The sequence below is a fragment of the Capra hircus genome, chromosome 15, assembly GCF_001704415.2.
Source record: "Capra hircus breed San Clemente chromosome 15, ASM170441v1, whole genome shotgun sequence".
NCBI classification, from domain to species: Eukaryota; Metazoa; Chordata; class Mammalia; order Artiodactyla; family Bovidae; genus Capra; species Capra hircus.
In genome coordinates this window covers 46,033,412-46,057,131 of record NC_030822.1, presented here as the reverse complement: position 1 = coordinate 46,057,131, position 23,720 = coordinate 46,033,412, and the positions used below count along the sequence as shown (strand labels likewise).

Below are 23,720 nucleotides of genomic sequence, written 5' to 3'. Positions count from 1 at the left end.
ACTGTTTCCACTGTTTCCCCATCTATTTCCCATGAAGTGATGGGACCAGATGCCATGATCTTCGTTTTCTGAATGTTGAGCTTTAAGCCAACTTTTTCACTCTCCTCTTTCACTTCCATCAAGAGGCTTTTTAGTTCTTCTTCACTTTCTGCCATAAGGGGGGTGTCATCTGTATATCTGAGGTTTTGATATTTCTCCCAGCAGTCTTGATTCCAGCTTGTGCTTCTTCCAGCCCAGCGTTTCTCATGATACTCTGCATAGAAGTTGAATAAGCAGGGTGACAATATACAGCCTTGGTGTACTCCTTTTCCTATTTGGAACCAACCTGTTGTTCCATGTCCAGTTCTAACTGTTGTTTCCTGACCTGCATATAGGTTTCTCAAGAGGCAGGTCAGCTGGTCTAGTATTCCCATCTCTTGAAGAATTTTCCGCAGTTTATTGTGATCCACACAGTCAAAGGCTTTGGCATATCAATTAAGCAGAAATAGATGTTTTTCTGGAACTCTCTTGCTTTTTCCAGCATCTGCCTGGTCCAGCAGACGTTGGCAATTTGATCTCTGGTTCCTCTGCCTTTTCTAAAACCAGCTTGAACATCTGGAAGTTCACGGTTCACGTACTGCTGAAGCCTGGTTTGGAGAATTTTGATCATTACTTTACTAGCGTGTGAGATGAGTGCAATTGTGCGGTAGTTTGAGCATTCTTTTTGGCATTGCCTTTCTTTGGGATTGGAATGAAAACTGACCTTTTCCAGTCCTGTCGCCACTGCTGAGTTTTCCAAATTTGCTGGCATACTGAATGCAGCACTTTCACAGCATCATCTTTCAGGATGTGAAATAGCTCCACTGGAATTCCATCACCTCCACTAGCTTTGTTCGTAGTGATGCTTTCTAAGGCCCACTTGACTTCACATTCTAGGATGTCTGGCTCTAGGTGAGTGATCATACCATCATGATTATCTTGGTCTTGAAGATCTTTTTTGTACGGTTCTTCTGTGTATTCTTGCCACCTCTTCTTAATATCTTCTGCCTCTGTTAGGTCCACACCATGTCTGTCCTTTATCCAGCCCATCTTTGCATGAAATGTTTCCCTGGCTTTTCTAATTTTCTTGAGGGATCTTAAGTCTTTCCCATTCTGATGTTTTCCTCTATTTCTTTGCATTGATTGCTTAGTCTTTAGTAATAAACTATATTTATTAAGTAGTTATTTATAGGATTAAGGGCTTCCCTGATAGCTCAGTTGGTAGAGAATAAACCTGCAGTGCAGGTGACCATGTTTCAATTCCTGGGTCAGGAAGATCCACTGGAGAAGGGATAGGATACCCACTCCAGTATTTTGGGTTTCCCTTGTGGCTCAGCTGGTAAAGAATCCCCCTGCAATGAGGGAGAGAGAGCTGGGTTGGATCCCTGGGTTGGAAAAATCCCCTGGAGAAGGGAAGGGCTACCCACTCCAGTATCCTGGAGAATTCCATGGACTGTATAGTCCTTAAGGTCACAAACAGTCGGACAGACTGAGCAACTTTAACTCTCATGGGATTAAAGTAGGAGTTGTGTTTCATTTAGAACCTTCAGTTTCCCTTCCCTTCTTTTAAAAGCTATCCTTGGTATTGCCTGATTTGAACTGCCTATGTATAAGCTTTAAAATATAATTTAGGACTCAAAGCTTAGTTCTGGAGGTATATGTTTTTTCCTTTTAATATGGGAATTAATATAATTTGGGAAATATTTATTTTGCAATATTAGTAAGAAATTGGGTAAATGATGTTACTGTTAATGTCTTAGAAACTTAACTATAAACTATCTGGAACAATTGTACGCATGGAGATTTTCTAATGTTGTCTTGTAGAACTCTTCTTGTGTAGTTTGTTAAAAGGCCATTGATTTTATGATCTTAGTTGAATTGTATCTTACCAACATTTCCAAACTCTTAGTTGAAATTTATACTTAGAGTGGGAAAATTTTTCTTTTATTATTTTCATGCTAGATAGGACTTTGCAATAATTTTCATTACTTCATTTGTATAACCCAAGGCTTTAGAATCTTCAAAAGCACATATAAGTTTTTCATTGGTTTATATGTTCGTAGTTTCAACGCATGAAAGACAACTTGTACTTAACATCAAAATTAAAATTTTATAATTTTATGTTTCTGTACAATATACTGTAAGTAGTAATATATTGCTGTTAGATTTAGATATTTTAATATTCTCATTTTTGAAATGAGTATTTTTGCATTGCTTAGTTGATTATTGAGTAAAATTATAAGGCTGTCTCTTCTAAAATAGGGGAAAATTCAGTTCAGTTCAGTTCAGTTGATCAGTCGTGTCCAATTCTTTGTGACCCCATGAATTGAGGCACGTCAGGCCTCCCTGTCCATGACCAACTCCCGGAGTTCACTCAGACTCACATCCATCGAGTCAGTGATGCCCACCAGCCATCTCATCCTCTGTCATCCCCTGCTCCTCCTGCCCCCAATCCCTCCCAGCATCAGAGTCTTTTCCAATGAGTCAACTCTTCACATGAGGTGGCCAAAGTACTGGAGTTTCAGCTTTAGCATCAGTCCTTCCAAAGAAATCCCAGGGCTGATCTCCTCAGAATGGACTGGTTTGATATCCTTGCAGTCCAAGGAACTCTCAAGAGTCTTCTCCAACACCACACTTCAAAAGCATCAGCTCTTCGGCACTCAGCTTTCTTCACAGTCCAACTCTCACATCCATACATGACCACTGGAAAAACCATAGCCTTGACTAGACGGACCTTAGTTGGCAAAGTAATGTCCCTGTTTTTCATATGCTATATAGGTTGGTCATAATTTTCCTTCCAAGGAGTAAGCGTCTTTTAATTTCATGGCTGCAGTCACCATCTGCAGTGATTTTGGAGCCCCCCAAAAATAAAGTGTGACACTGTTTCCACTGTTTCCCCATCTATTTCCCATTAGTGATGGGACCAGATGCCATGATCTTCGTTTTCTGAATGTTGAGCTTTAAGCCAACTTTTTCACTCTCCTCTTTCACTTCCATCAAGAGGCTCTTTAGTTCTTCTTCACTTTCTGCCATAAGGGTGGTGTCATCCGCATATCTGAGGTCACTGATATTTCTTCCGGCAATCTTGATTCCAGCTTGTGCTTCTTCCAGCCCAGCGTTTCTCATGATGTACTCTGCATAGAATTTGAATAAGCAGGGTGACAATATACAGCCTTGATGTACTCCTTTTCCTATTTGAAACCAGTCTATTGTTCCATGTTCAGTTCTAACTGTTGCTTCCTGGCCTGCATATAGGTTTCTCAAGAGGCAGGTCAGGTGGTCTGGTATTCCCATCTCTTGAAGAATTTTCCACAGTTTATTGTGATCCACACAGTCAAAGGCTTTGGCATATCAATAAAGCAGAAATAGATGTTTTTCTGGAACTCTCTTACTTTTTCCAGCATCTGCTTGGTCCAGCAGATGTTGGCAATTTGATCTCTGGTTCCTCTGCCTTTTCTAAAACCAGCTTGAACATCTGGAAGTTAATGGTTCACGTACTGCTGAAGCCTGGCTTGGAGAATTTTGAGCATTACTTTACTAGCGTGTGAGTTGAGTGCAATTGTGCGGTAGTTTGAGCATTCTTTTTGGCATTGCCTTTCTTTGGGATTGGAATGAAAACTGACCTTTTCCAGTCCTGTCGCCACTGCTGAGTTTTCCAAATTTGCTGGCATACTGAATGCAGCACTTTCACAGCATCATCTTTCAGGATTTGAAATAGCTCCACTGGAATTCCATCACCTCCACTAGCTTTGTTCGTAGTGATGCTTTCTAAGGCCCACTTAACTTCACATTCCAGGATGTCTGGCTCTAGGTGAGTGATCATACCATCATGATTATCTTGGTCTTGAAGATCTTTTTTGTATGGTTCTTCTTTGTATTCTTGCCACCTCTTCTTAATATATTCTGCTTCTGTTAGGTCCATACCATTTCTGTCCTTTTTCGAGCCTATCCTTGCATGAAATGTTCCCTTGGTATCTCTAATTTTCTTGAGGGATCTCCAGTCTTTCCCATTCTGTTGTTTTCCTCTATTTCTTTGCATTGATCACTGAGGAAGGCTTTTATCTCTCCTTGCTATTCTTTGGAACTCTGCCTTCAGATGCTTATGTCTTTCCTTTTCTCCTTTGCTTCTCGCTTCTCTTCTTTTCACAGCTATTTGTAAGGCCTCCTCAGACAGCCATTTTGCTTTTTTGCATTTCTTTTCCATGGGGATGGTCTTGATCCCTGTCTCCTGTACAATGTCATGAACCTCTGTCCATAGTTCATCAGACACTCTATCTGTCAGATCTAGTCCCTTAAATCTATTTCTCACTTCCATTGTATAATCATAAGGAATTTTATTAGGTCATACCTGAATGGTTTAGTCGTTTTCCCTACTTTCTTCAGTCTGAATTTGTAAATAAGGAGTTCATGATCTGAGCCACAGTCAGTTCCTGGTTTTGTTTTTGTTGACTGTATAGAGCTTCTCCATCTTTGGCTGCAAAGAATATGATGAATCTGATTTCGGTGTTGACCATCTGGTGATGTCCATGTTTAGAGTCTTCTTTTGGGTTTTTGGAAGATGGTGTTTGCTTGTGTTTTCTTGGCAAAACTCTATTAGCCTTTGCCCTGCTTCATTCCATATTCCAAGGCCAAATTTGCCTGTTTCTGCAGGTGTTTCTTGACTTCCTACTTTTGCATTCCAGTCCCTATAATGAAAAGGACATCTTTTTTGGGTGTTAGTTCTAAAAGGCCTTGTTTGTCTTCATAGAACTGTTCAGCTTCAGCTTCTTCAGCCTTATTGGTTGGGGCATAGTCTTGGATAACTGTGATATTGAATGGTTTGCCTTGGAAAGGAACAGAGATCATTTCTGTTGTTTTTGAGATTGCATCCAAGTACTGCATTTTGGACTCTTTTTTTGACCTTGATGGCTACTCCATTTCTTCTAAGGGATTCCTGCCCACAGTAGTAGATATAATGGTCATCTGAGTTAAACTCATCCATTCCAGTCCATTTTAGTTAACTGATTTCTAGAATGTCGATGTTCACTCTTGCCATCTCCTGTTTGACCACTTCCAATTTGCCTTGATTCATGGACCTAACATTCCAGGTTCCTATGCAATATTGCTCTTTACAGCATCGGGCCTTGCTTCTATCACCAGTCACATCCACAACTGGGTATTGTTTTTGCTTTGGCTCCATCCCTTCATTCTTTCTGGAATTATTTCTCCACTGATCTCCAGTAGCATATTGGGCACCTACTGACCTGCATGACCTTAATTGGGAATTGCATTTCATGGAAAATGGATTATTTCTATGAATCTTTTTTTAATATAAATTTATTCATTTTAATTGGAGGCTAATTACTTTTGGCATTGAAACGTATAATATCATACATTTCTATGAATCTTAAATTAAAAATTTCTCTTCAAAATACTTTGACAAATAAGGAGCAAATGTTCAAACTTTGTGAGACAAGATTACTTTGTTAGGCTTATTCTAGATAGTGGGTTTATTATACATTTCTATATGTTTTCAATAGTGCAGAATTGAGCCTATTTATTCTGTAGAATTGTGATGTTTAGATTTGAAGCTTACCAACAACATAAAATTCATATTATGGAATTTTTATAAAGTTTGCTTATTAACTACAGAGTTCTGTTTATGTAACAACCTAGTCAAAAACTGACATTAAATAAGAATAATTTATGATTAGGGTATATATATGTTCTGGCTTACCTGGAATTGTCCTGAATTACACCTATGTTCTTCATGTACTAATTAACAGTGCCGCCTTTCATTTAAGAAATAGGCTAATTGGGATGATGAATTATATGAATGTATTCACATAATAGAATTCCTTTTAATAAATATTTATTGAAGACCAACTATGTGTCTGGAACTGTTGTAGGTGCTGGGGAAATGCTAATAATTAATTTAAAAAATGACATATTGAGTAACTTAGAAATGTTTATCTATTATTGTTATCAAAAAGTGATCAGGTAAATATATGTCATTGGTGCAGGATAATTGAATACTGCTAAAATCACAGTTTATTAAATACATTGAAAGGAACCTATCAAGATTTTTTAAGAAATTAAAAGATACATTATAGATTTATCAATAAGATGGTAAGAATATATTCCTTTATCAAGTTAATAAGCACTTCAAATTTTTTCAACTTGCCTTAAACTCATAGGTGTAAAATAAAAGCTTCAAATACAAAATGTACGGTGAGAAAGCAGAATAAAGGACATAGATTTTAAAATACCGAGAAACACTGATCTAGATCAATCTACAGTGACACGGTCAAGGGCATTCTTCCAACTTTTGAAATTGAGCCAAAAATGGATTTTGTCATCTAAAGGATACTTTTAAAATACATCTTCCTAAAAGAGCTTTGGTGGCATTAGGATAGGCAAATGAATCGGCCAGTCAACTGTAACTCCTTTGGCAATTCTTTCGGCAATTAATAGTTAGACCCTGTTCTCTGATTTTATTGTTTTGATATGTAATTCAATTTTATTGGAAGAAGGTGATGTTAGAAAGTGACCTAAGTGATGTTAGTAAATGATAAAAATTCCTTTGAAATGTTTCCTGTAGAATTGCTCAGTCCATATAATTTATATAGTCCTTTTAGTTGATTTCTGCCTTCTAAATTGTGGTTTGTGTTCATAGAACTGCTTGAAATCTTTTTCATATAATTCAAATTGAATTTCTAGGTGCAACATTTTCTGACTAGAACATTTTTAAACCTATCTATATATGCTTAGTCCCCTATGACATTAGACTTCATTTACTATTCAAAAGAATTTGCTGTGTTGTGCTCAGTTGCTCCAGTCGTGTCTGACTCTTTACGACCGCATGAACTGTAGCCTGCCCGGTTCCTCTGTTCTTGGGATTTTTCAGGCAAGGATACTGGAGTGGGTTGCCATGCCCTCCTCCAGGGGATCTTCCCAATCCAGGAATTAAACCCGAGTCTTCTATGTCTCCTGCATTGTGGGGCAGATTCTTTACTGTTGAGCCACCAGGGAAGCCCCAAAAGAAGTTAAATAATATTAAATTGTAATAGTTCTAAATATAAATTAGTTTACCTTTAAATACTGCTGTTCTACCACTAAGATATTTAACTTTTAAATAATGCAGAAGGACTTTCTGAAGACTCTGTATGGAGTCAATGTCTTTAACTATTAATTGTTGTTGGGTTTTTTTCCTAAGAAACATTTGTGGTTTACTGGAAAGAGTCTGGGTTTGAAGATCAGACCATCCAGCTTACGATCATGGCTCTATTCATTATAAGCTATGTTATCTTTGGTATATTTTTAAACTTTTTCAGCCTCATTTTCCCAAGTTTGTTGAAACAGATAAGAATGCTAAGTACTAGCCCTAGTACATAGAAAGTATTTGGACTATCATATGTGCTCTAAAAATGTTTATTGAATGTAAATCTAGATTTCTTTAGTTGTTCAAATTTTATTATTTATCTTTACTTTGTAATTGGATTCGATTTCTACTGCTTACATAACCGTGGGGAGAACCATTAAATTCAGTTAGTTACAATGGTTACCAAACTGAAAGCAACTCAGACATGGATCAAATACTGCTGAAGTTCAGAGCAATTGCATCTGGTTTGTTAATTGCTCTGGCTGCCTATCTCCAACTATTCTGGGAACTACTGATTTAGAGTTGGTTATTAGGTTCATTTTAACTTTACTCAGCACAAAATAAATGATACGAACTGTCTGTGCTTTGTCACAGCTAAACATGTGACATAGACCTTGCCCTTAAGGAGCTAACAGTAGGAAGTACCCATTGTGGTCTATCATTTGCCCTTCCTCCCCACCAATTTTCTCTACAGAATTATGAGTGGCACTACGATCCTTATCTAATTTGCAGCAGAGCCTTTAAGCCTGGGTGAGGAGCCAAGAGAGTCCAGGAGGGAGGATGTCATATGAGATCTGTGTGTTTACCCAGCTTGCTGCCACTGCAATTATCCTGGGACCACTAATGTTATAATCATCTTTTATAAGAAAAGACCTTTTTAAGTATCACTCCTAAATGCAACTGTTGCAATTGTCTTTTGGTTGCCTTCTCAGACATTTGCCTTTTCAAAAAGTTGTGTCCGGCACTCCTGAGGTTATTTTTCAGTACAACTAGATTGATTGTGGCATTCTATTTCCTATGAGGCTCAAATATTAATATAATTTCCCCTTTCTGCCTCAGGATCACATATCTAGCTTTTGCCTTCATGTTAAAAAAAAAAAGTGAAAATCTTTATTTTTATTCATTTGACAATTGTAAAACTGAACATTTAAGAGTTGTACTAGAAACATGGTTTTTATAAGCTTCTTTTAAAATTTCATTTATAACCTGTAATTATTGAATAAGGTGATCTTAATTGCAGCCATGAAATTAAAAGACACTTACTCCTTGGAAGAAAAATTATGACCAACCTAGATAGCATATTGAAAAGTAGAGACATTACTTTGCCAACAAAGGTCTGTCTAGTCAAGGCTATGGTTTTTCCAGTGGTCATGTATGGATGTGAGAGTTGGACTGTGAAGAAAGCTGAGCACCGAAGAATTGATGCTTATCAACTATTGTGTTGGAGAAGACTCTTGAGAGTCCCTCGGACTGCAAGGAGATCCAACCAGTCCATCCTAAAGGAAATCAGTCCTGGGTGTTCATTGGAAGGACTGATGCTGAAGCTGAAACTCCAATACTTTGGCCACCTCATGAGGGGAGTGGACTCATTTGAAAAGACCCTGATGCTGGGAGGCATTGAGGGCAGGAGAAGAAGGGGACGACAGAGGATGAGATGGCTGGATGGCATCACTGACTCGATGGACATGAGTTTGAGTAAATTCCAGGAGTTGGTGATGGATAGGGAGGCCTGGTGTGCTGCGATTCATGGGTTCGCAAAGAGTCGGACATGACTGAGGGACAGAACTGAGTTCTTTTAAAGCTTTGAATCACTCTTTCTATGCATTTGTAAGAGAATGTCCCCGTGGAAGAATAGGACATCCTTATGTGACTAAGCTAATTTTGTTTATAGGCCAAGCAAACATTCATTGACTTTTAGTTTAATTTTTAAGAGGCTTTAGATGTTTTTTAAATTGTTTTCTTCATGTTCTACTTCAGCATGTTCAAAATCATCCTGTGATGAAAGACCTTGCCTCATTTCTGGACCCAGGTTTTAATTGTCCTTCTTTCTCTGACTTTCCTTAATATTTATGTCTTGAATATTGTCTGTTCTCATGGGAAACATTAGATAACCTTCAAAAAATCATTCTGAACATAATATGTTTTCATAATATGATGATGCTAGCACGTGTCATACACAGAAATCATTGTTAAAGTCAAAATTGAGAATGAAAGAACATGCTATTTATCCAGCTGTATTCAAATACGACAGAACAAAGAAACAGCAATTTTAGAATAAAAATTTCCATTTCCATTTTCTCTACATACTCACAGTCTGAGTTTGTGATGGGTGGGATCTGTATTACTGGCCTGTTATCTGATCGGATACTCAGTATTGTAATTTGGGAAACTGTGAACTATCTATTATTATGTAAAACAACCAAACAGACAACCTCCCTTAACTCAGTTGTGTCTTAATTTAAAAATTTAAACACACCTTCGCATCAAGTCTTATTAGCACTGGCAACATCCAGGCCCACTTGAATGTTCTGATACCTATGAACAATACAGAAAAAACTGGTGGTCTGGACTGGGCTATGTAGATGGCTGATCAAGTAATTTGTGTCAAGGATGTATTTCATTTTGCCAGACCTGGAATGAGGGGATTCTCAGAGGAGTCAAAAAGGGCACTAAAAGCCAAAGGAGCAACCACATCATCTTCAAAATTCCATGATTTGAGAGTCAGGGTTCACAGACTAGGTCTAGTGGAGAGGCACATAGAAATCCAGGTGGGGGGTATGGGATGGGAGGGGCTGGTAGCAGAATCAGGAGGTTAGAATTTGGAGGAAATAAGATCAGAGGGAGAGAAAGAGAGTGGGTCTGAGAGTGAGAGACTAAATTAGTAGTGAAAGATGCCCACAAACAATGGCAGACATTCTGTGACTCAGACTGAAAGGTCAGTCGGGCTTTGTGTCTGTGGGTTGAGCCATCTTAAAGAAAAAAAAATCATAGATACTTCCCTAGGTGAGTTTTCATTTTACTAAGGAGCCCAGAAAACATTGCATTAAAACAAACTATTATAAGGAGAATTTCAGCTCTCTGTCTGATGAGTGAAGTAGTTTTGAGAAGTTGGACCATTTTGGAGTCCCATTTTCCATTTATCATCATGATTAAGAGGACACAAACTATGGCCAAACTGCCTGATTTTGAATCTCAGATATAAAGATTTAACAGCTGAAGACTTGGTCAAATTCCTTAACCTTTTATGCCTTAGTTTCTTCATCTTTGAAATGCAGAAAACAGTATGATCTACTGCACAGGACTGTTAGGAGGAATAAATGAGTTAAGATATATCAGGCTCTTCATTCAGTTCAGTTCAGTTCAGTTCAGTCGCTCAGTCGTGTCCGACTCTTTGCGACCCCATGAATCGCAGCACGCCAGGCCTCCCTGTCCGTCACCAACTCCCGGAGTTCACTCAGACTCATGTCCATCGAGTCAGTGATACCATCCAGCCATCTCATCCTCTGTCGTCCCTTTCTTCTCCTGCCCCCAATCCCTCCCAGCATCAGAGTCTTTTCCAATGAGTCAACTCTTCTCATGAGGTGGCCAAAGTACTGGAGTTTCAGCTTCAGCATCAGTCCTTCCAATGAACACCCAGGATTGATCTCCTTCAGAATGGACTGGTTGGATCTCCTTGCAGTTCAAGGGACTCTCAAGAGTCTTCTCCAATACCACAGTTCAAAAGCATCAATTCTTCGGCACTCAGCCTTCTTCACAGTCCAACTCTCACATCCATACATGACCACTGGAAAAACCATAGCCTTGACTAGACGGACCTTAGTCGGCAAAGTAATATCTCTACTTTTCAATATGCTATCTAGGTTGGTCATAACTTTTCTTCCAAGGAGTAAGCGTCTTTTAATTTCATGGCTGCAATCACCATCTGCAGTGATTTTGGAGCCAAAAAATAAAGTGTGACACTGTTTCCACTGTTTCCCCATCTATTTCCCATGAAGTGATGGAACCAGATGCCATGATCTTTGTTTTCTGAATGTTGAGCTTTAAGCCAACTTTTTCACTCTCCTCTTTCACTTCCATCAAGAGGCTTTTAAGTTCCTCTTCACTTTCTGCCATAAGAGTGGTGTCATCTGCATATCTGAGGTTCTTGATATTTCTCCCAGCAATCTTGATTCCAGCTTGTGCATCTTCCAGTCCAGCATTTCTCATGATGTACTCTGCATATAAGTTGAATAAGCAGGGTGACAATATATAGCCTTGATGTACTCCTTTTCCTATTTGGAACCAGTCTGTTGTTCCATGTCCAGTTCTAACTGTTGCTTCCTGGCCTGCATACAGATTTCTGAAGAGGCAGGTCAGGTGGTCTGGTATTCCCATCTTTCTCAGAATTTTCCACAGTTTATTGTGATCCACACAGTCAAAGGCTTTGGCATAGTCAATAAAGCAGAAATAGATGTTTTTCTGAAACTCTCTTGCTTTTTCCATGATCCAGCAGATGGCAATTTGATCTCTGGTTCCTCTGCCTTCAATTACTATGTTGTTGCTTTTGTTCAGTTGCTCAGTTGTGTCTGACTCTTTGCCACCCCGTGGACTGCAGCACGCCAGGCTTCCCTGTCCTTCGAAATCTCCTGGAGCTTGCTCAGACTCATTTCCACTGAGTCAGTGATGCCATACAGCTATCTTGTCCTCTGTCATCCTCTTCTCCTCCTGCCCTCAATGTTTCCCAGTATCAGGGTCTTTTTTAATGAGTTGGCTCTTTGCATCATGTGGCCAAAGTACTGGAGCTTCAGCTATACCATCAGTTCTTCTAATGAATATTCAGGATTGATTTCTTCTAGGATTGACTGATTTGATCTCCTTGCAGTCCAAGGGACTCTCAAGAGTCTTCTCCAACCACATTTTAAAAGCATCAATTCTTCAGTGTTCACCCTTCTTTATGGTCCACCTCTCACTGGAAAAACCTTAGCTGACTAGACGGACCTTTGTTGGCAGAGTAATGTCTCTGCTTTTTAATGTGCTGTCTAGGTTGGTCATAGCTTTTCTTCCAAGGAGCAGCTTTTGATTTCATGGTTACAGTCACCATCTGCAGTGATTTTGGAGCCCAGGAGAATAAAGTCTGTCACTGTTTCCATTGTTTCTCCATCTATTTGCCATGCAGTGATAGGACCAGCATTTTTTTAATGTTGAGTTTTAAGCCAGCTTTTTAACTCTCCTCTTTCACCTTCATCAAGAGACTCTTTAGTTCCTCTTTGCTTTCTGCCATAAGGCTGGTGTCATCTGCATATTCGAGGTTATTGATATTTCTCCGGGCAATCTTGATCCCAGCTTGTGCTTCATCCAGCCCAGCGTTTCACATGATGTACTCTGCACAGAGTTAAATATGCAGGGTGACAATATACAGTCTTGATGTATTCCTTTCCCAGTTTGGAACCAGTCTGTTGTTCTATGTATGGTTCTAGCTGTTGCTTCTTGATCTGCATACAGGTTTCACAAGAGGCAGATAAGGTGGTCTGGTATTTCCACCTCTTTAAGAATTTTCCACAGTTTGTTGTGTCCACACAGTCAAAGGCTTTACTGTAGTCAATGAAGCAGAAGTAGATGTTTTTCTGGAATTAGCTTGCTTTCTGTGTGATTGAGCAGGTGTTGACAATTTGATGTCTTATTTCTCTGCCTTTTCTAAATCCAGCTTGTACATCTGGAAGCTCTTGGTTCATGTACTATTGAGCCTCACTTGAAGGATTTTGAGCATTACCCTGCTAGCATGTGAAGTGAGTGCAATTGTGTGGTAGTCTGAGCATTCCTTGTCCTTGTCCTTCTTTGGGATTGGAATGAAACTGACCTTTTCCAGTCCTGTGGTCACTGCTTAGTTTTCCATAGTTGCTGGAATATTGAGTGCAGCACTTGCTATATAAGTTTAAACAATTATCTTTGTAAAATAAGGCATATTAGGCTAGGGCAGGGGTCCCCTTATTTACACTGAACAAGTAGTAAATACAATGTAGAAATGGGCAAGGTATGTGGTGTGTTTCTACAATCAACTGTCCTATGACTTAGCTGTATTGAGAGATGTTCCTCTGACCTTGCTAGGAATACTTAACTAGTTTTCTCCAGGTGATTTCATCTTGGCTAGCAGCTTACTGTTCGAGCCTGCAGAGACACTGTACTCCGTGACAACAGTGCCCTTGATGTGTGAAATATTTGAGTATATTTTTCAGCCTTTCATGGCTGTTATAAATATTGTATCTGGAATATTTGGAGATGTCACTGTGTGTATAATCTTGTATTTGTTCAGAACCAGGAAGTCATATGCTCATTGAGGAGACTAAGGGAAAATAGGTTTGGAGAATAAACATAACAGAGGATCTTGACTGCCAGGCTAGGTGCTAATTTCCTAAGTAACTCCAGGTATATCACTTAATATCAAGATCTGTTTTTAATCTTTAAGGTATCAAAGTTCAGTTTGCTCAACTCTTTGGTATTCTAATTGCCTAGCCTATCTAAAAGATAGGCTTCTCATTTTGTAAAGAAAGCTTTCCTAAGAAATTATATATTTCTAAGCCGTGCGTGTTAGGTAATCAGTCATGTCAGACTGTTTGTGACCCCATGAATTATAGCCCACCAGGCTCCTCTGTCCATGGGATTTTCCAGGTAAGAATATTGGAGTGGGTTACCATGCCCTCCTCCAAGGGATCTTCCTGACCCAGGGAACAAACCTTAGTCTCCCGCATTGCAGGCAGATTCTTTACCATCAGAGCCACCAGGGAAGCCCAAAAAGTTATTCTGGCCCATAAAGGGATCAAACCCACGACCTTGGTGTTATTAGCACCACACTCTAACCAACTGAGCTAACTGGCCACAACAGTCACTTTTGAAGCCTTATGTGGTATTAAAATTTTAGATCCCTTAGAGCATTACTCCTAACTTTGAAAAATTTTCTATAATATATTTTAAGTTTGCGGCAAGGAAAGATATAATAGCTAGCTTTCCCTTAGGCTCCAGACTTCCTTGGATTAAGAATCAGAAGACCTGAATTCAAATCTGGTCAAATGGTATGAATTGGTCAAGTTTCTTTACTTTTAGTAGTTTTTTATCTGTGAAATGAAAAATAATGCAGCATTTGTGTTAGTCACTAAGAAGTCACTCAGAGTTGTGACCCCATGGACTATAGCCCACCAGGTTCCTCTGCCCATGGAATTTTTCCAGGCAAGAATACCAGAGTGAGTAGCCATTCTCTTCTCCAGGGGATCTTCCTGACCTAGGGAATCAAATGCAGGTCTCCTATGTTGCAGGCAGATTCTTTAACATCTGAACCACCAAGGAAGCCCCTGCAACACTTAGAATGATGATTAAATTAGCTATTATGTAAAATCTTTTAAGACAATACTTTGTTAAGTACCTTGGTTTATTTTTCTTAATCCTTATTTTCCTTTCCTCTAATTCTGATGGAGCTTCTGGAGAAAGAGCCAATCCTATAATGATGTTGGCAATATTAATTTTTTAAAACTTTTTCCCCCAAAGGACCAAAGAATTTTGCATTTATGAAAGATCAGAAATTACTCTTTTAATGTGTGAACTGTGAAGATGTAGCCATTGACCAATTATTATCCATAGAGAACAGTAATGTGATGAGAGCATATCATGCTGAAGGAGAGATATTTCAGGATACCTTCATTTCCGGACCCTGAAAGGATGAGCTAATAAAGCACAATGGGCTAAAGACCCAGCTGTGAGGTTAGGAGCCTAGATGGCAGAATTCCATGGATTGTTCTTACTCTTTTGGGATCTGCGACATGAATAGACCTCAGTTGATCCAGGAATAGACTTCCCTTTTGCAGCTAGAGAGAGAGGAAACTGAAGGAGAGGTGAGTGTGCCTGGAATAGACAGGAGAGTTCAACTTAATTTAGGAGTTGCTGGACGTCCTTCTCTTGCTCATACACAGTAAAATTTTAATGACATTTTAAGTGAATGTTTACATTTTAAGAAGAAAATTCTCATACATTGGGTGAGAAAAAAACCAGCCTGTACCTCGATCCATGAGCCACACTTTCTGGGCAGTGGTCCCTAAGTGATCCCTAAGAGCAAGCACAATTGCTGCATTTATGAAACTTTTTATTTACTAAGTAGTGGATAGTAGCATATGGGAGCAATGACAATAGCTGACTGATGAGAAAACAAAGAAATTCCAGTATTTCACTCTTTTGAAAAAAGTCATTCAGAATTTAGTCATATTGGTTCAGCTGTTGTAACCAAAGACTGATAAGATAATAGAGGTCTTTGTGGTGGTTTTGTACTGAAATCCTTTATCTTTATGATGCACTGGGGCCCTTTAGAGTGGAAAGCTTTTAAAACTGCTGTTGGATTCAGAACTCAAATTAGCTGCTAGTGTACTGGGACAGGGGTTCCTTTCTCGGGCAGTCACCACAAAGTAACTTTTATCAGGGGACCTTCTGATGGATTGTTATTTTCTTCAGCTTACCCTATTTATTTTTGTTGACTTTCTGCCGTTCTATTTTGTGACATTTAAAAGAACACTGTATCAAAAAGGCCAGTGCTAAATGGTGGACTGAGCTTGTGAAGTAGAGACATCACAGCCCATCTGATGTGTGAGGAGGCTGCAGTTTGAGACGCTGCAGTTTAACCAGGTTACCTGTGGGCAGAAAAGATCAAATGCAGCCTTCTTTTATGACTAGCATTGTATTTTGTCTTTCTTCTCAAACAATATCCATTAAAAAAAATTAGAACTAACCAGGGAATTGATTCTCAAGAGCATTTCTTTTCAACTTAATTTAAAATCTTTCTGGATTGTTGACTGAGCTCTGTGATTAAATTCTTTAATCCTTTCCAGGATTGATGTGGAAAAGTATATATCTATCAGAATTCCACTCCAGTGTTACTGCCACCTCTCCCCATCATTCCAAACACACTGTTCATACCCAGACTTGTAATTTTGTTCTTTAGTCCTATTAACTATATTAAAGTGGTATGTGATCCAATAAAGAAGAATGGTTAGGTAGAAGTCTTATTTTAAATTTGCTAGGACACATTTCTAGATAATGCCAAACTAATTTGTTAATATTAGTCTTATTTGACTTGGTAAACATTGTGTTTTAACACTACTACCCCTCATTTTGTAAATATGAAGAAATAAAAAACATGCAGAGAAATTCACAAAACTTAATTTAGCTGTCTTTGCTTGTTCTCTTTTCCTGTCTCTCTACTTCCCTCTTAGTTTCTCCCCTTCTGCCTTCTCTATTTCTTTTTCTACCAATCCCCCCTCACATTTCTAATTTTCTCTGTCTCTTTTTCCACTGCTGTGCTTGTTTCTGGGTTTTCTCATTAGAAAAAACTTAGTCATCACCATACAGCAGTGATCCACTTTCAGAGGACAGATATTAAGAGAGTGACCTATTTAAGACTTTTATATTTTAAAAGTCCTAGATAGGGGAATATTGTAAAGAGGTGAGGCACATCCATTTATTAAAGTGCTATCTGCAAGGTGCCTCCCATATCCAGATGTGGAATCTTTAGGGACTTCCCAATGCCCAGTCTTATTTCTAGCACCACTGATTGTAATTATGTATATTTCACATGGGCAAAATTAACTAGCAGATTGTGATACTAACTTTTAGGAGCTGATGTTAAAAAAAAATTTCGAACTTGATTTTTAATTTTTTATTCTATAATCAAGAAAGGATTTGTCCTAATTGTCTTATTATTTTACCTAAATTCCCATCTATTTTTAATTTCTCTATTGGCTTTGTACCTGGGGACAGGTAGTTATACTTTGTAAAGTTTAAAATAAATAGTCTATTTTAGTTATTTTTTTTTCAACTTCTTCTGATTATGACCAAAAAAGGCTAGAGGGCTGATTTTGAAACTGTTATGGTGAAAGATGGTATTTGAAAACTTTTGATGAGGGAAATTGCTGCTGTATTTACATTTTGAAAAGTGTTTCCTTATTTACACACTATTGACTTCCTATTGAGACTCAAAATTTTAAGTACAACTGGTAAAGAATTCAGTGGATCAAACTCAGTAAATCTGAAGTCACTGGAATAGAGGCCCCTAAGAAAAAAATGTGTCAATTTTAAAGGTCTTTCTTAACTGAAGACCATTTTGTGATAGAGCCAAAGGTTAATAAAATCAGTAGTGAATGTAGCAATTTTACAGATAAGCTATTCACAACAAGTGTAGTTACTTGAATAAAAAGCTAATTCAGTTCTAAAATGCCACATGCAGTAGCAGTGAATAGCTGCTTTTAGGTGCTTTCTGGAGGAGGATAAAATACAGAATCACGGCACTCTTCTCTTCAGCGTCCCTGGCTGCCTGTAAATTGCTGTGAATGGGGCTGTGGGCTGACAGGCTCTATTAAGACAAACTGCCTTTCTCATCGGAGAGATAAAATAAATCAGGTGTTTAGTCAAATTAAAATACTTCAGCTGGAGCAGGCCCTGGGGAGCACTGATCCACCTGACTAATCTGAGAGAAACTCAAGACAGATGTGGTTTGGGGATAAAGACGACCCCGTGAAAAACACACACACACACAAAACAAGAACCCTATTGCATGGTCTTTCCAGTTGGAGAATACAGTTTACAGCACAGAGTGGCAGGCGCACTCTGTGTGTGATAGTAGATAAAAGTAGGCGCCCTAACTTGTGAAGAAGCTGTGTACGGAAGCTTTTTTTTTGCGCTGGTTTATGAAACTACTTCTGTTTTTATGAAGGAGAGATATTTTCTGGCAGTGGTTTTAAGAATCATTTTAAGATAGCCTGGAGATGAGAAACAGATGATGTAGGCAGCTACTGATGACCTCTGCTGGCCTGGGCAGATCCTCAGGATCTGATCTACTTTTTTTCTAAATTGATTTGCTCAAACCTCAAAATGTAATTTAAGACAAGATTTCCTACATAGAGTTAGGCTACCTTCTAAGAGCATTCTATAAGTCATTTGCCTTCTTTAATATGTAGTTAGGTTGCCCCACTACCTCTTATTAAATTGTCTACTTTTAAACAACTCTGGCAGTTGTTAGTTCCTTTGCTATGGTAAAGTTTCACGTTCAATTAAACTAGTATTTTTGAGATGAAGTAGCTCGTGTTTGCAGGTTGATTAGTCAGGTGATTTAGACTTGATATTATTTTTATTATAGCTGCATACAAATTTGCTGTTAATTAAAACAAAAATCCAGCACCATGGATTTTAAATACTTGAGTTTAAACCACTACATGTAAACAAATACAATGGGTATAGAACAGAAGAATGACTACACGCATATGTATGTTCAGTCCTATATATGTGTGTGTGTGTGTGTGTGTGTGTGATGTCACTCAGTCGTGTCCAACTCTTCCCGTCAGGCTCCTCTGTCCATGGAATGCTCCTGGCAAGAATACTGGAGTGAGTTGCCATTTCCCTCTCCAGGGGATCTTTCTGACCTAGAGATCGAATTGGCAGCTCCTGTTCCTCCTACATTGGCAGGTGGATTCTTTTACCACTGAGCCAATCTAAACGTATAGGCTAAAATGTGTGTGTGTGTATACATACATATCCACATGTATACTTCCCATTTCAGGAGCGACTTTAGATTTGTTATACTACTATATTTCATTCAAACTGCATTTGTCATGCCACTCACACCTATTCAAAATATATACGTGCTTCTCAAATTTAGGGATAAGATAACAATAGCCTTATATGTGCACCTAAATTTTCGATTTAAATATACTGGTGATCGTGGCTTGTTTTCTTCTTAAACATGTATCTTTTTTAAGGTCAATGAAAGACTAATTTAGATATCATTGAATTTTTACAGTTAAACAACTTGAATAGCATGCTGATTTGTAAAAAGATTCAGTTAAATGGTGTTCTCTATTAATTCAGGTATACATGTCTATTAGTATTGGAAGCATCTATTCATTTATGGACCTGTTAGCTTCACCTTGAACAGAAGAGGTTAAGAAGCCATTTATATGTTATCTTCAGCTTCTCTGTTTCCTATGCAGGGAAGAAAGCAAAATATATTAAAGGTTTTTGAAAAGATGTAGTTTAACCTAGGAGAGAAGAGAAAAATTTCCAGTCTTTACTTTACTGGGGAATCTAACTGCCAGATCCAATTCTTGTATTGGTCCTTGCCCCAAACTTCCTGTGAACGCTGTTCTTTATTAACAAAGAATTATGGCGCAGTAACTTTACCAGTGTCCAGTAAGTGTTCTCTTAACTCACCTCATATATGTTCAGTTCAGTTCAGTCATTCACTCATGTCCGACTCTCTGCAACCCCATGAACCATAGCACACCAGGCCTCCCTGTCCATCACCAACTCCTGGAGTTTACCCAAACCCATGTCCATTGACTCGGTGATGCCATCCAACCATCTCATCCTCTGTCATCCCCTTCTCCTTCTGCCCTCAATCTTTCCTAGCATCAGGGTCTTTTTAAATGAGTCAGCTCTTCACATCAGGTGGCCAAAGTATCAGAATTTCAGCTTCAGCATCAGTCCTTCCAGTGAATATTCAGGACTGATTTCCTTTAGGATGGGCTGGTTGGATCTCCTTGCAGTCCAAGGGACTCAAAAGAGTCTTCTCCAACACCACAGTTCAAAAGCATCAATTCTTCGGTACTCAGCTTTCTTCACCGTCCAACTCTTACATCCATACATGACTACTGGAAAAACCATAGCCTTGACTAGATGGACCTTTGTTGGCAAAGTAATGTCTCTGCTTTTCAGTATGCTGTCTAGGTTGGTCATAACTTTTCTTCCAAGGAGTAACTGTCTTTTAATTTCATGACTGCAATCACCATCTGCAGTGATTTTGGAGCCCCCCAAAATAAAGTCTGACACTGTTCCCACTGTTTCCCATCTATTTGCCATGAAGTGATGGGACCAGATGCCATCATCTTAGTTTTCTGAATGTTGAGCTTTAAGCCAACTTTTTCACTCTCCTCTTTCACCTTCATCAAGATGTAGGTATAACAATAAAATTACAGGTAAATCAGAATGTTGTTACTTCAGAATGTTGTTGTTACATACAAAAAATATATAATAAAATTTGCATATATCCCATTTATCTGTTCTAATAACTTGCAAACTATTCTTCACACTATAGCCAGAATGCTCACATCATCTCTTGTTTAAAATATGTTAGTGATTTTGAAATTTTCTTGGAATAAACATGAAGTTCATCCAGCACAGTCTGTAAGGAGCTGAATGGTGTGACCTTTTCCTACCTCTCTAGCCTCATTTCGGAGAAGGCAATGGCACCCCACTCCAGTACTCTTGCCTGGAGAATCCCAGGGATGGGGGAGCCTGGTAGGCTGCAGTCCATGGGGTCGCTAAGAGTCAGGCACGATTGAGCGACTTCACTTTCACTTTTCAGTTTCATGCATTGGAGAAGGAAATGGCAACCCACTCCAGTGTTCTTGCCTGGAGAATCCCAGCGATGGGGGGAGCCTGGTGGGCTGCTGTCTATGGGGTCGCACAGAGTCGGACACGACTGAAGCGACTTAGCAGCAGCAGGAGCAGCAGCCTCATTTAGTACTCTACTCTCCTTTGTTTTTTTTGTTTGTTTTCGCCTAAGTTTTACTACCTTCAATTTCTGAAACACGCACTGACACTCTCCCACCACCTGGCACCTCACAGGGCCTTTGTCTATGTTGTTTTCTCCTACTGAAAACCTTCTTGACCACTCTCCACCTCTGACTAGTTAATTCTTCATGTTTCTGTTCACTTACTACTGATACCTTTTCAGGCATACCTTCCTGAGTCTTGGTCCTCCCAAACTTGGTTAAACCTCCCAGCAAGTCTCTGTCCTGTTTATAATTCTTATGTAGTTGTCATCTACACTTATATATGTGATTGCTTGGTGAGGGTGTCAGTAGGAAACTCTGTCTGCTTTTTCTTGCTACGGTATCTGTATCATTGGTTCTTGATATAGTACCGGAGATTCAGGAAATATTCTTTAATTAAAGTTTAATGAAATGAGTAAGTAAATTTCATACTTGTTTTATATCTCCTCATTCCTATATATCATTAACATCTATATTAGTTGAGCTTGTTTTACTTTGGAAGAGATTTTATGATTCCCCTCTAGGAACCTGATTTTGTATTTTAGTATTTCTGGATCAAGAAGTTCTTTCTTTCACCAGGCTTAAATTCCTATTGTTGAAATAAAAACTCATTAAAAACAATCACTCTCAGTAGCTAGAAAGAACAACTGGTTACAATCCTTGAGATACAGAATTTGTTTCCATATCAGTGAAGTACATTTTCTAATATAATTTCACTATCTTATTTTTCTTTTAATTTTGATTTTAGGCCACCTTTCAGCTCAACCAGGATTTCCCTGGTGGCTCAGATGGTAAAGTATCTGTCTACAGTGCAAGAGACCCGGGTTCATTCCCTGGGTTGGGAAGATCCCCTGGAGAAGGAAATGGCAATCCACTCCAGTATATTGCCTGGAAAATCCCATGGACAGAGGAGCCTGGAAGGCTACAGTCCATGGGGTCGCAAAGAGTCGGACATGACTGAGTGACTTCACTCACTTTCAGCTCAACAAATCATTAAGGATTATGGAACACTGACAGTTATTTAGTTATGTGTTTACTTATTTATTTTTAAGGACATGAATTGGCACTAATACCAAAGTAATCCTAAAATATTATAGCTTCTCAACTGATATCAGGTCTTACCTTGTGAGAATCATATATTAGTAAGGGCTAGCCAACATCCTTTGAAGGCTCCCTTTTCCCATAGGCCCACTCAAAAAATAGGTCCTTTCCTAATTAAAATATGTTCAGTTTCTCAGATTGTCCTGGTGCTTTCTTAGCAGGAATGAGGGGAATTGCATAAGGAGATTGGAAGTCTCCTCTTCCACACAAACAAAAATTGGCAATCTTTATCTCTTTTGACAGCTGGTGGCATCTTCCTGAAAAGCTTTCAAAGCATAGATCATTTCTTCATAATGAAGCCTGTGTGCTCACATTCAGTGGGCTGAAATTCTTATCTTATGCTACAGTAAAATGCTCTAATTTCAAGTCACAAAAGGATTCTGTACCCTTTACTTAGCAGAGCTGTGCAATTTGCCCATAAATAGACTGTTCAGCACCATTAGTGCATACTGTAAGTGTGCAGTGACATCGTAACCTTTTCAACCTTTCCAACCTTGAATGTGTTTTTCCCCTTTGAAGAATGACAAATGACAAAGGGGTGAGTGAGCCCCCCAAGCAATATTTTTGCCTGTAAGGATGAACTTGGGGACTTTAGCTTGATCCCCTCACAGGAGGAAAAAAAAAAAATCAGTTTCATTGTCACCTGAGGCAAGACAGTTTTATTTATTTATTTTTTTCCTCTTTCTGTCCCTGGTCCCACAGCCAAGAGAGACCTCAGACTTCTAAGCTTCAGAGATAGATCTTTGCATGGTAGAAAAATTTTCTGAGGGCAGTGATCAGAAAAGTACTGAAATAACATTTATTAAGTACCTACTATGTCTTAGATTCTCTGTTAGTCATTGAGGGTGGAGGTGATTATAGAATATTAATACAACCTACAGTTTCTAAGCTTTGGTACTAAATAGCATACGTTTCCTAGCTTGACAAGATAGATTTGGGTGGAGAAGGAAGGGGAATGTGGTGAAAGGGAGAGAATAGAGTAGTTTGTTCTGTTTTGTTTTGTTTTAAAGAACAAGAGGGAAGAGTGACTATTTTATTGGCAACAGTCCTTTTTGTTGGCAGGGCAATGACTAACTCTAGTGCTCATTCCATTGCTCTCCATAGAGTTCTTGCACTCACAGTGACCTCCAGTTATTGTCCCAGATATTTGTGTCTTAGAGTAGTCCCTTTCTAAATCTGCCTACCCACTCACTTCCCTAATTCATTCAGAATTTTCTCAAACTTGTGAGATATCTTTTCACTTCCATTTCAGGTACACCTGAGAGCCTGGCAGAAAAAGAACGGCAGCTCTCTACCATGATCACCCAGCTGATCAGTTTACGGGAGCAGCTCCTGGCAGCGCATGATGAGCAGAAAAAACTGGCAGCCTCGCAAATTGAGAAGCAACGGCAGCAAATGGACCTTGCTCGCCAACAGCAAGAACAGGTGAGCCCTGCAAAAGGAGCTGATGAACTGGGGATGTGGAATGTGCCAAGCTCAGAGAGTAATCACATTGATTGGTTTATTTGTCATAAGCCTTCCTAAAAAAAGACAAGGAAAGAAAGAAGCCTTCTGGAAATCTAGGGTCGTTGAGAATACTGAGGGGATATGTGGAGGACAAAGAAAGGCATAATAGAACTGGTCATAACTGAAGTGATAATATTGTTCCAGAACATTTGCATTTGATTAATTACTCAGGGATACTTGTTCATGTAGGTATCACATATATCCCTAGTGTAGCTTAACCATGAGTAAATCGCTTCTCTCTGGACTTCTTTTCTCATCCAGTAAAAGAAGATCCTGGTCTAGAAAAACTTTGAGAATCTTTTAACTTACTGGTTCAAGCTAGGGTGACTACGTGTCTCAGTTTTTCCAGAATAGCTCTGATTAATATCTGTTTTCCAGAGTATTAATACTCCCCT

General features: G+C 38.9%; 1 protein-coding gene across 11 annotated transcripts in view; it reads left to right on the top strand.

Annotated features, from left to right (window-relative positions):
* SOX6 (SRY-box 6) overlaps positions 1-23,720 on the top strand; it is a 715,392-nt gene that overhangs the window by 466,125 nt on the left and 225,547 nt on the right. For all 11 annotated transcript variants that reach the window (XM_018059595.1, XM_018059594.1, XM_018059593.1 and 8 more), the window contains one exon: positions 23,072-23,244. In XM_018059595.1, coding sequence (XP_017915084.1) covers positions 23,072-23,244 — 173 coding nt within the window. The remainder of the gene's footprint in view (positions 1-23,071; positions 23,245-23,720) is intronic.